Source organism: Capricornis sumatraensis, chromosome 5 (assembly GCF_032405125.1).
Source record: "Capricornis sumatraensis isolate serow.1 chromosome 5, serow.2, whole genome shotgun sequence".
NCBI lineage: Eukaryota > Metazoa > Chordata > Mammalia > Artiodactyla > Bovidae > Capricornis > Capricornis sumatraensis.
The window spans coordinates 90,043,183-90,056,389 of NC_091073.1; the positions used below are offsets into that span (position 1 = coordinate 90,043,183).

Here is a 13,207-nt window from a genome sequence, read left to right on the forward strand (position 1 = left end):
CTGAGATAGCAAACACTGTAACTATTCCCTACAACTGTGGTTCTTCACACTGTTAGGTATATTGTCTTTTCCCAAGAAAAGCTGATGAAAGCTATGGATACCAGTCGCTGAAAAAATGCATGCAAAATATAAAAAACAATTACAACAGTATCACTTTTCTCTTGAAGCCCATCCAAGAGTTGGGCTTGGGGTAAGGTCTCTGGGCAAGGAGTAAGAAGTCCCTATTTCACCCAGACTTTTAACTTTACCAGCCTTCTTTAGTCTTTTTTCTCTCTTCTTATTCTCCGGTCAAGTCCAGAGCTCTAGTAGCTGACAAGATGGAAAACTCAGCAGGGGCGATAAGGAAGAGATGCAGCTTAGTCCTGTATTTTACCAACTTAAACCCTGATGTTTCACTGAAGCCAAGTCTCACACCTAGTATTTAGAGAGTGTGATTACATTAAAAATCAAATTAGAGGGTAGGAAGTAGCCAGGAATCCATGGCCCAGTCACCTCCAGGTTGAAGGAGGGGTAGCTTTTACACTTGCAGTTTTCTGGGCGAAAAAGATACTCTTCAAAAGATCTTTGCCAGGCTGAATCCTTGTCACCAACTGGGCCAGGTTCAAATGTCATCCCCTAAGAGAACCTGTTCCTAAACAGCCTGTCTTAAGTAATTCCTTGTTAGGGCTTCCCTGATAGTTCAGTTGGTAAAGAATCTACCTGCAATGCAGGAGACCCTGGTTTAGTTCCTGGGTCAGGAAGATCCACTGGAGAAGGGATAGGCTACCCACTCCAGTATTCTTGGGCTTCCCTTCTGGCTCAGCTCGTAAAAAATCTGCCTGCAATGCAGGCAGCTGGGTTCAATCCCTGGGTTGGGGAGATCCCCTGGGGAAGGGAAAGGCTACCCATTCCACTACAGTCCATGGGGTCACAAAGAGTTGGATAAGACTGAGTGACTTTCACTTCACTTTCACCAAGAAAGTCATTCTTTAGCACATGGCCCTGTTCAGAGTCTTCAAAGTGCTTTTCACCACTTGAAATGATCTTTTATTGCTATTTTTTTCTTGTTAAATTTCTATCTAGAATATAAGTTATACTGCAGGAGAACTTTTTGTCTCCAACATTCTCTACTTTATCTCCAGCATTCACAACAGCACTTGGAAACCAGTAAGCAAAATTTTTGAATGAATGAATGGGACAGAACCAAATTGATGTTCAGAGATATTTTCATCTGTGAATTTTTGAATGTATACTTTTATACAAGTGGATAGCTCATTACGGATATTTGAGGAGCTGTGTGCCAAACCAAACAATACCTCTGATAAAAATGTTTTTAAAATGTGTGATTACTGCTCTATTTCCACTTTGTCATTTTTCACAGATTTCAAATATGTCATAAAATATTATTGGGTCAGGGACCATGCAGGCCACCAGATGGTTCAGAATGATTTATTTCCTTGATTTCAGACTGCTGAAGAAAGATTGCAGGAAGAAAGTCAGTTCTTATCTCTAAGCTTACAGAATATGAAAGATAAAAGGGACCTTGAAGTTCATCTAGTCCGGATTCACTCTTAATTTAAAAATCCATTCTACTCACCAATGACATAGTTATCTGACCTTGACTTTAATATTTTTAGTGATGAGACACTCACTGTTTTACAAGAGAACCTTTATCACAATTGGACGGATTTTGATGAGCAAGGTCTTCCTTCTATTGATTCAAAATTTCCTTCCTGTAACTTCTGGCCCTTGGAGCAACAATGAATAAGTCTAGTTCCTGTTCGGAATGATGAACTTTGAAATATTAGGAGACATCAAAATATCTCTTTTTAGTACTTACTATTTCAGAATAAATTTCCTGAATACCAATAGCTGTTCCTCACTTGTTTACCCTTTTAGACCCCTCATAGTTCAGGTGGATGATCTCTGGGAACACTGCAATTAGGAAACATGTTCTCCAGGGCAGAGAGGAATTAACTCTTATTTTAATGATGGATTTAATTGTATTTGTGCCATAAAGCTACTAAGTTATCCACTTTTGTAAGTCAGCTATAAATATAATTATGTGCTATATCATTATCAGTATCAGCATCTGTTATTAATTATAAAATGCAAAAGCAGATTACTCTGATATAATGAACCTCTATCTCTGCTGGAATTCTGTCTATAGAACATCTCAGAACTGATAATGTCAGCTTGCTTTTGAAAGTCTTTGATGAAAATACGAAAAAAACTTTTAAAATAATATGGATCATCAATTTGCCCATGCACAATAGTGTAGCTCTTTTTAATCTTAAAATTCATGTAACAGCAATTATAGACATCCTGAAGTAAAGCACCATTAAAATACTACCAGCAAAAGTGAATTGCCTTTTTAAACCAAAAATTTTCATTAAATATTTAATTAATTGCTTCTCAACTAAGCAACAAAATTGAGGTGAATCTTTCCATATTCAGATTTTGTGGGAAGATATGGCAAATTCATCCATGTTTTGTCATTCTCAAGGATCAATATTGGTTATAATCATGTTACTAGTATTAATCACCAAAGAAGGTAGAAGTTATTATATATGTAGCCCAATAATTTTCCATATTGACTTCCTACTCCTAAGAATTAACAAATGGATTAGATTAAGTTCACACTAGGAACACTGATAGGTTTCAATCCATATGTGTACATTCAAATATATTCTGTAATCATCTGGGGCTTTTTATGGATTTTGGTTTCGGATTTTATTCTGCAATTTTTTTTTTATCCCAAAAGGCAGCACTCCCTGGGGCTCACATTCCAATAAGTAAATGTCTGTCTATAATCATCTGTTTTGTTTTTTTTTTAAAACCCAGTGGTGAGTTATAATGTCTTTGAATATCCACAATTATATCTGCATTTACTATTATCTTAGAAATATTTAGCACAACCTCCTTTATGAAATCAACAAGACTTTAACTATTGAGAACTTAGGTGACCATCCCTACTACAGATACCAACCAATATTCAGCTTTCACCCCCCAAAAAAGATGTAGCATATCACTGAGGAACTCAAGAAACACTGAACAAATTCTTTGTTCAATATATCTTGTATATTCTTTTCATTCAAAGCCAAAATGCTACTAAGCATAATATGCTTAAAATGATAACATCTAAACACAATACTTCCCAGTAGTGTGGGGCATGACTACAAGTATTTTGATTATTCTTTAAAATAAACAACCTGAGTTATTCTGCTGTTTCAACAATTCTCAGCCCCTCCAAATTCATATGTTAAGGCCCTAATCCCCGGAACCTCAGAATGCAGTCTTATTTGAAAAGAGAGTCTCTGCAGACAGAGTTAGTTAAGATGAGGTCATAGCGGGGAAGGATGGGCCCCTGGTCCAGTGTGACTGGTGTCCTTATGAAAAAGGGAAACTTGGAGACAAATGCAAACAGGGAGACTGCCATGTAAAGATAAAAGCGGAGACGTGGGTGATGCTTCTACAAGCCAAGGAATGCCAGTGGTGGACAGCAAACCACCAGAAACTGAGGGAAAGGCACAGAACAGATGTTTCCTCACAGGCATCAGAAGGAACCGACCTTGCCAACACCTTCATCTCCGACATACAGCCTTTAGAACTGTGAGTCAATAAATGTTTTGTTTAAGCTACTCACACTGTGGTACTTTCCTACCTTAGGAAGACTAACACAGTTCTGAATCTCTTAAAAATATTCGGCACTTCTCTCTGTGGCATGTCTTCAGAGCCCAAATAGCTTTATTTTGGATATCTTAAATGTGACATAGCCTTGTCCTCTCAGATGAATTTTTTAACAGCCAAAAGTTACTCATATTTAAGATATGTATGCGATGAAGCACTTGTGTGGGTAATCCAGCATCTTTTTCAAATTTGTTAATTTACACTATAAATTAATAAAACTGATTTTCTCTTTGTGTATCTTTACAACTGACTTTAGCAGATGCCCTAAAAGGTGTTTGGAACAATAACAGTAAATCCAGGGAAAAACAGATACGTGTTGTGTGTGTATATCATATTATGAATGGTGTCACTTGTTATTTTTATGTTAAGATGATTTGTGGTACCCAGATGCTTGACTGGTGAGGTATCTGGGAAATGATCCCAGCCCATCAGCTGGAGCAGCTTCCCGGCATCTGATTTACATTTTGAGCCTCCATTCTAGATCAAGACTACAAAACCTTCTGTAAAGATGTTTATATCTGTGTGGTCCTACATAGGAACTGCTAGTCCCAAGTAGCTGTGGAGTACTTGGTGGCTAGTACTGTGGCTAATGCAACTGAGCAAACGCAATTTTTATTTGGTTTAATTTTAATTGAAATAGGAACATGTAGCTATTGGCTGGTAAGGAATCCACCTGCAATGCAGGAGACCTGGGTTCGATCCCTGGATAGGGAAGATCCCCTGGAGAAGGAATAGACTACCCACTCCAGTATCCTTGGGCGTCCCAGGTGGCTCAGATGGTAAAGAATCCACCTGCAATGTGGGTGACCTGGGTTCAATCCCTAGGCTGGGAACATCCCCTGGAAGAGGGCGTGAAAGCCCACTCCCGTATTCTTGCCTGGAGAATCCCCATGGACAAGGAGCCCGGTGGGCTACAGTCCATGGGGTCTCGAAGAGTCAGACAAGACTGAGCGACTAAGCACAGCACAGCTATACTAAGCACAGCACAACTATACTGGAATGATGTAGTTCTAGATTTTAACTTGAAAATAGGATACCCCTAACGAAGTTTGAAAGCTGCCGTTAAAAATGAAGGAATAAGAAAGATTCTGCTGACAAGTGAATAACTGATGATTCTGATAAATTCTCCCAGAAAACATAACTATGAAAGTTTCTGGGCCATTTGACAACTGATTTGAATCCTAGTGAGCATCAGTCATTAAACCAGCTAAAACTAACATCAGTGATCATTAACCAGCAGGGGGACCTGAAGACTTGAGGACAGCATTACAGCATTTTCTCTGGGGAGTGGAGAGAAACACACAATTGTGTGTGTGTGTGTGTGTGTGTGTGTGTGTGTGTGTGATTTTGTTTTGCTTTGTTTTCTTCCTCTCCCCCACTCCCATGTTTTAGTATATAGGGAAGCCCTAAATACCTATTCTGCTCAGGAACTCCAAACCTTGTCTTCCTGAAAATCCAGAGTTAGTCACACACTAACTATTTTAGAAGCAACCTTAGGAGGTGGCAATGGAGCTTGGTTCTAGATAACACAGTTCAAACTCCAATTAATTGTAAAACCTAATCTTTCCCAATTTTCTTTGTTAAAATGTGATCAGTATTCAGACTTTTATATTTATTTTTAGCTTGGTTCCCTTTCTGCACATTTCAGAGGAAAAAATATTTCAAGTTCTTCATATTTAGGTAGAAGAGGAAAATGCATTGGCCTGTTGTTGGTTCTTTACTTCCATGATAAGTGAATGACACATGGCCTTACCTCTTGATAGAGGTCACTGAGATCTTCCTGGTGGGCCTGTTTGGAACATCCTGGGAATTCCCTAACACAACAGGAATCCGGGGGCCAGTCCATCTCTGTCATTTCCAGCCAGTCGGTGAAATAGACAACTCCACAGCATTTGAACTGCAAAAGAATGACTGGTCAGGCTCAGAAACAACAAAAATATTTTCTTAACTTTTGGGAGATTAAACGTTAGATTTCTTAAATTTTTGCACCCAGAGCTAAAGTCACTTCTGTCATCACCTAATGATATGTGCACATTCTATGTTGACAACAGAAATGTAGGAGAGGACTTCATAATGGAACAATTCTGAACAATAATGCCCATAATGCATGAAGACAGATCAGGCATGACTGAGACTCACTCCCCAAGTGTAAGCTCCTCTACAAGTGACCACAGAGCGATAGTATTCATACACATACTAACAAAACAAATTTAACGTTAAGCCTCTAGCTCCTAGGGAATAGTTGATCAATCTGTTTGCATATTGCCTAGTTACCGACTTAACTGCTTCACAAATTCAAATATTATACTAAATGTTTCTGCAATCTCTGTAGAAAGATTTTTGGCCAACAGCCCGCATCACAAATATTACCCAACTTGAGTTCATTAACCACTGAATTTCCAAAAATTTCTGAGATATAAACATAGGTTTGGCTGACAAATTTTTATTCAACTGAGTGGGAATCTTGAAAAAGGTTGTCATATCCTATCACCATAATCTCAGAAAAAATGATGTGCTTTTAGATTAAATAAAGTTGGGTTTAAGACATTAAAACAAACTAAATTGTCTTTTTTTTTTTTGTCTCATTTCACCAAGTATTAACAAAAACTTTCTCTGGCCAAGGTTCAGAAACACTGCTTAAGGTCTTCTTAATTTAGATTAGATTCAGAGTAATTAACTATGAAAACTTTCTGCCGTGGGGTAGAGGAGGATTACTCTTCCATATAGTCAGAAAGAAGGACTATACAGGGGCGGTCACTGAGAAGAATTCTGCCAAGAGCGGCTGGCTTTGCAAATCATGTAGGCCAACTGATCAACCTGTATTCAGGATTAACTCTGCATCATAAAATATCACAATCCACCATTTCAAAATTTATCTAAAATAAACTTTAAAGAATTAAGAACTTCTTTTGTGAAATGAAACAAGAGATGATTTAACCTGCTTTCAGTTGTTTAAACATCTAATTTTGAAAGAGAAAAAAAAATCATCTTGAATACTATAAATGATGAATCACTGATGCTATGAGTAATATTAAATTTTTCAAGAAACTTGAGAAATAATTTTAGTATTTTCCTTTTATATATTTTTGTCTAAAAGATACAATTATACCACAAACATCATGAATTAAGGCAAACATAATTTAATACCATATATTTCACCTGTCATTAAGTATCCATAAAAAACACACATAGTAAAAGCGACAACTTTCTCAAAATCATAAACTACTACATTTCCAAGTTAGTCTTTTTACATCCCTGCATGCAGAGGAAAACTACTTCTCATTTCCTGACATCGTGTGTTTTTCTGTGTGATGACAAGAGGACAGTTCTGGGAACACTCTGACTCCATCCACAATAGAACAGTCCATTTCTCTGGCCTTGTCATGAAGTGAGGGGCTGCACAGAGATGACTTTTCCAAATAATTTAAGCATTTCACGTTCTGGACCGAACACTTTTTTATTTTAATAAGTCACTGAGATATTGTTTTTTTTTACATAATTGTTTTTCTTCATCAATAGAAGATACTGAATTGATACTGAAATTCTTCCTGAGAACTCCCTTGTGACACAAACCCATTCTTAAACCATACATGACTAAGGAGTACAGCTCCTTAGACTATTCCTGCCTCCTGTAGAGTCACATTGTGAGATGGAATCACTCCTCTAACATGTTGTCAAACTGGAAAATCCCACCACCATGTCATATAAGTAGAACCACAGGCTCTGAAGAACAGGTCAAGTAAGTTATCAAGATCACCAATCAGTGAGTGATGGAGCCTATTCATTCCCAAGCCTATACTCGCACCTCTATGTAAAAAAAAAATAATACATTTTTAGCATCAGTTTTTTTTAAAGTCCTGAATAAATATCACCAGGGCTCAAGTGAGTGTCCAGTAAAGTGAGATGCACGCCTGAACCACACCGAATGAAAAGTCAGGAAAACTGCTGCCTGACAAGGCTGCTCTCAGCTCTACAATTTATTCTGGGAGAAGAGTGTTATCAGCTGAACTGTGTCCTCCCGATCCTACCAGCAAAATTCACGGGGTGAGGTTCTAACCTCCAGAATGTGACCATATTTGGGAAGAAAAATCTTTACCGAAGTAATTTAATTAATCTAAGGTTACAAGGGTGGGACCTAGTCCCATACGCTGCTGTTTAGTCACTCAGACGTGTCCGACTCTTTGTAACTCCACGGACTGTAGCCCACCAGGCTCCTCTGTCCATGGGATTCTCCAGGCAAGAATACTGGAGTGGGTTGAAATTTCCTTTTCCAGGGAATCCCATATGACTGCTGTCTTTATAAGGGGAAATTTAAACACAGAGGGAGGATGAAACAAAGAAGACACAGGAAGAAGATGACTTTGGCCATCTACAAGCCCAGGACAGAGGTCTCAGAAGAAAAAGCAATCCTGCTGACGCCTTGATTTCAGACTTCCAGCCTCCAAAATTGTGAGACAATGAATTTCTGATGTTTAAGCTACCCAGTCTGTGGTACTTTGTTATGGATGCAGCTGTAGTGAATTAATACAAGGGCCTTTCAAAAACTCTTCCAGGAGGCCCAGAAGCCTTCCCCATCTCCTTTTGGGTGAAATAGGCCTACGAGATGGAGGAGCGAACTTAATATACAGCAAATCCAAAAACAGGAGTGCTATCGTTTGCAGTGCTATACAGTCTGCCTACGTTGGAGCCTTCTTTGTACCATTAGGAAAAAAAAAAATTCACTTTATTTTTTGACTTGGAATATCATGGTCTACATCACAAATCTCAGAAAATAAAGAGCTCTGGGAAGCACCCATTCAGGGCAGTAGCTGAACACAGCTTACTATAAATTCCCCACATGCTTCATTTATTTTCCCTTCACATTGCTTTTAATACAGATGAAAAGTAAACAAACAAAGTCAGGAAGCATTTAAATAAACAGGAAATCTGTGCTGCAATGATAATTTTCACCATCTCAACAACTGTAACACAAAGAGCCAGATTTGGAGTTTACCCTGGACTTGAACCTCTGCCCGTATCCAAGACAGAGTGACTGGGCAGAGAGCAGGACATCTATTGTGCAAGACACTGATCCTCAAACACTCGGAGCCCAGGGTTAAATGACATGAACAGAAAGAGATATACTTGGTCACCTGAGAATCTCACTCCAGTCATGAGGAAACTGCTTGGGAGAAGAAGTTTGCTTGAATCAATGGTTAAAGTAACCAGATTTTAAGCAACTAAATATAGTCGCTCTTTGAGAAGATAATGGGATGAGGTGCTATATGCAAGGTAAGTACAAAAATCTAAAAGCACCTAACTTTGTAATGTTATTGTTAACAACCATAAGCTAAATGAGATCAAACTCAGGATCCCATTTAATTTTCTCAACACCCAGAAAAGACAGGGGCTTTTATTATCCCCATTTTGCAGATGAGGAGACTGAGGCTTAAAGAAGTTAAGAAAATTACAGAAGCTCATGTAATAGTAAGCGGCAGAGCTGGAATTTGAAGGAAGGTCTTTCTTTCTAAAAAGCTATGCTTTTAATGATATACTGAGTCCTAATTCCCCAATGAGACCCATTATTTTAAATTTCTTAATGGTGTTTAAATTATAGAGAGCTCTAAAAATCATGAAAAATGATCCATTCAAATAGAGCTTGGGTAATTATCAAGGAATTCTCATTAAAAAGGGAAAATGTACAGTAGTTTAGCAAAAGAGCTTTAAAAAACTCTAAAATATATGTGAACCATGTGAAATGAAGGGGAAATGATGTATATGGGAAGAAAAGCAGGGCATAGAGCTACTTCAAGTATTTCTTGATAAAGAACTACACCAGTGGTAACTAAATCATGGGCTTAATTGTTCAGCACAGAGAAAATGACCAAAGCCAAAGCTCTGTACACTCATGAAAATGTGCCATTTATTCCATAACCTCTACCTTAGAAAATGTAGCACTTACCTCTCTCTGAAAAAAATTCCAAGCATGAGTAAGCCACTGGTATCTCGGTAAGCCATAATTTGTCATTCTGGCTTTCAAAGTGACCATGTCTGACCACTGAACTGGAACCTAGAAATTAAAAGAAACAAAATATCAACAACCGTAACATTCAAACAGCCACATTCAGACACATATCTGTTTACATATTCACAAACACAGTCACTGATAGACTCATCCACATATACTTACTTGGAATATACTGCAATTGACAAATACTATCTTAAATTTATATTTGTTTGTGGTTTAAATTAACTCAGGGTTATTAAATACTTAGTGAATAATCTCTACATGTGCTAAATGAGGAGGTACTTCATACTAAGCAAAATAATGTGAAATCACTTAATGCCAATATCAAGTTTAAGGAAATCACAAACAAATAAGCTATGTATTCTATGGGCTTCCCTGGTGGCACAAACTGTAAAGAATTCTGCCTGCAATGTGTTCTATAGATACACCTGAAGAGCTCCTAATAACAAATGATCCCTGCTGAAAAATACCCTTTGATTTGAGTACATAATGCTATGAAATTGTTCTTTGAAGTGACTGCAGATTATGATACAAAAATAAACAGAGAAGAATTAAGAAGAGAAAGAGTTCAGCTCAAGTCAAGCCTCATTCTGGAATAACCTTGTAAATACATTTTCAAGAATTGGATTTTAGAGGCAATTAACAGAGTTTAATCACAACAGAGCTTCAGGTACACAACACAACAGCTGGCAAGAAATCTAGTTTCAGCATATCATGCTGTGATTTTCTTATAGCTGGAATTTGATTTATTAAAACATTGTTTTGAATTTTTATATCTGTCATGAGAGACATTAATCTATAGTTTTCTTTTAATCTCTTTGTCTAGTTTTTGGCATCATGATAATGCTGGCTATATAGAATGAGTTGGAAGGTATTCCCTCCTCTTCAACCTTTTTGGAAGGGTTTGTATAGATTTATCTGCAGTGCCACAGGAAAAATGGGGTCACACAAATCGTAGTCTCTCCACACCTGTGATATTAAAGTAACTCTTAGGAGACTAGACAGACATCCACATCTGATCTATGGGGCAATATGAACTGGGCTTAGTTGAGCAAATTTGACACTAATTCAAGATTCATATCTTTTTGAAATCTTATTTTTAACAATAGTAATATCAATAGTAGTTTAAAAATTCCTGGCCACAAAAAAATCTTCATTTTGTTCCTTTGTTAATTTTCATTTTTATTACTTGGAAATGCACAATACAAAAGAAAACACCCCAACATCTAGGCACACAACTTTGTTCCCTAAATAATGAGCTGATTTGGGTATGCTTTGTGTTCATATGGTTTCAACAAAGTTCAGAGAACTAACCAAAGTTCAAGCTACTTCCTATAAATTCTTATTATCTCATATCCTTTGAACATAAAATAAATGGAAGTGAAACAAATTCTCTAGAAATGTATAATCTGAAGCAGTTAATATAATTGACAGATTTTATCTAGAGAAGGAATGATGAATGGGAGGTGAATATGTATAAAAAACAGAAATAATGGGGAAATAGGCTGTCTGACGCCAAATATCTTGATTTGGTTATTGTTGTTGTTCAGTCACTAAGTTGTGTCTGACCCTTTGCAACCCCATGGATTGCAGCATGCCAGGCTTCCCTGTCCTTCATTACCTCCCAGAGTTTGCCCAAAGCCATGTTCATTGTGTCGATGATGCCATTCAACCATCTCATCCTCTATTGCCCCCCTTCTCCTCTCGCCCTCAATCTTTCCCAGCATCAGGATCTTTTTGGTTATTAGATCTGGTTATTAGAACAGTCTTATTTTTAATTTATTTTCCAAAATAAATATAAGTTGTTTCCCTCTTGTGACCACAATCCATCTGAGACTAAATATAGCAAGAAACAGAGGAGGTCATTGAGGTTTTGGCACAAAATACAGTGATCTAGCCATGAAGGAAAACACACACGTATATTGGCTTCTTGCGTGGAACAGCTAAGAGCACAAAGCCCATTCTATGTAAAGGCTGGGTTCTGCAAAATTTGGCAGCTAATAAACCTTAATGGCACTTTTCATTCACACTGCTCTTAGTGCAAAAGCAATAAAAAAAATTCTGACAAACTTTTTTCCTAAAGGACTACTTTCCACATTTCTCTTTTAAACAGCCCTTATTTTATCCTGGTGACTTAATGGAGGGGGGAGGAGATTTACACAAGCAAAACACTGATGTATGCTTCAGCTGGCACAGCAGTGTACACCCATGTAGCATCACTGTGATACTAAGAAAATATTTGCCGATGACCCCTTCATAGAATAGAAGAAAGTACCTAAAATATATACATTCCTTTCTGTCTCCTCAAGTTCCTTAGAATTACATTAGAGTCCAAAGATTTCCTTTCAAATACTTAAATTAATTCATTTCAAACTTGTTATAACTTAGGAAATTAATCAAATATTAATATGACATACACACTATACAAACCATTTTTAAAATCCACTAGAAAGTAAACTCACTTTGAAAACCTTTTAATTACCAAAAAAGAACAAAAATGTTGAAATGAGGCCATCGAGAATTATATAGTTAAGTTCAGTCACTCAGTCGTGTCCAACTCTGCAAACCCATGGACCGCAGCACGCCAGGCTTCCAACTTCTGGAGTTTGTTCAGACTCATGTCCATTGAGTTGGTGATGCCATCCAACCATCTCATCCTCTGTCCTCCCCTTCTCCTCCTGCCTTCAATCTTTCCCAGCACCAATTTACTGTATAATTGATGAGAATTATATAATTTACTACCTATTCTTAAATGTTAAGGAGATCCATGTGTTTTTTGAAATCAGAAACAATTAATGACACCAAAACTGAGTCCCTGGACCCAATTACCACTTCACTTCCTTAACAAACCAGGTTTCTAGGGATAGCGTGAAAATATGATTCTCAAAGACAGCAAGAGCCTATTTTAATGGGACATTTTGTTTTGAAGATAGTGCTTAACTTTATATTAAACTAGCTAGAACCTGTCTTGACTTTTAAATTTTTAACAGAGAAGAAAATAACCATAAATTCCCTCTTCTTCCTAAGAGTTGTCACATATTGAAAGCATGAGTATTTTCAGAGGGGTTCAGAGGTGTGGCAGTGCCAAAGGGTAGCCTACAGGTAAGCTGAATTATGTAGAGTAGCCACTAGGCTGTAATTATCACTTAGTTCTAAAACAGAGTCACAGTACGGTAGCAGATTCAACATAGAATCTTTAAAAACTGCATCAGTACCAGAAATGTCTTCAATTTTCTTACACAGCTCCCAAAATGCCTCTCAGAAATGTAAAGGAATTTCCTCTTCTCAAGAGCTCTTAGGGGCTTCCCTGGTGATCTAGAAGTTAAGACTCCATGCTTCCACTGCAGTGGGCAAGGGTTTGATCCCTGGTCAAGGAACTAAGATCTCATATGCCATGCAGACAAATAAATACATAGTAAAAAATCAAACAAACAAAAAAAACCCCTTCTGTATTAAAAAAAGAGCTCTCTTAAGTTTTGAAATGTTGAAGAGTCATCTGGAGAACTTGCCACAAATAAAACTACCCAGTCC

The 13,207-nt window shown here is 37.4% G+C and overlaps 1 protein-coding gene across 1 annotated transcript in view; it reads right to left on the reverse strand.

Annotated features, from left to right (window-relative positions):
* Positions 1–13,207, reverse strand: part of TSPAN12 (tetraspanin 12) — a 66,422-nt gene that overhangs the window by 12,883 nt on the left and 40,332 nt on the right. The window contains exons 6-7 of the mRNA XM_068972895.1: positions 9,611–9,718; positions 5,423–5,566 (exon numbers count right to left, since the gene is read on the reverse strand). Of these exons, the coding sequence (XP_068828996.1) occupies positions 5,423–5,566; positions 9,611–9,718 (252 nt within the window). The remainder of the gene's footprint in view (positions 1–5,422; positions 5,567–9,610; positions 9,719–13,207) is intronic.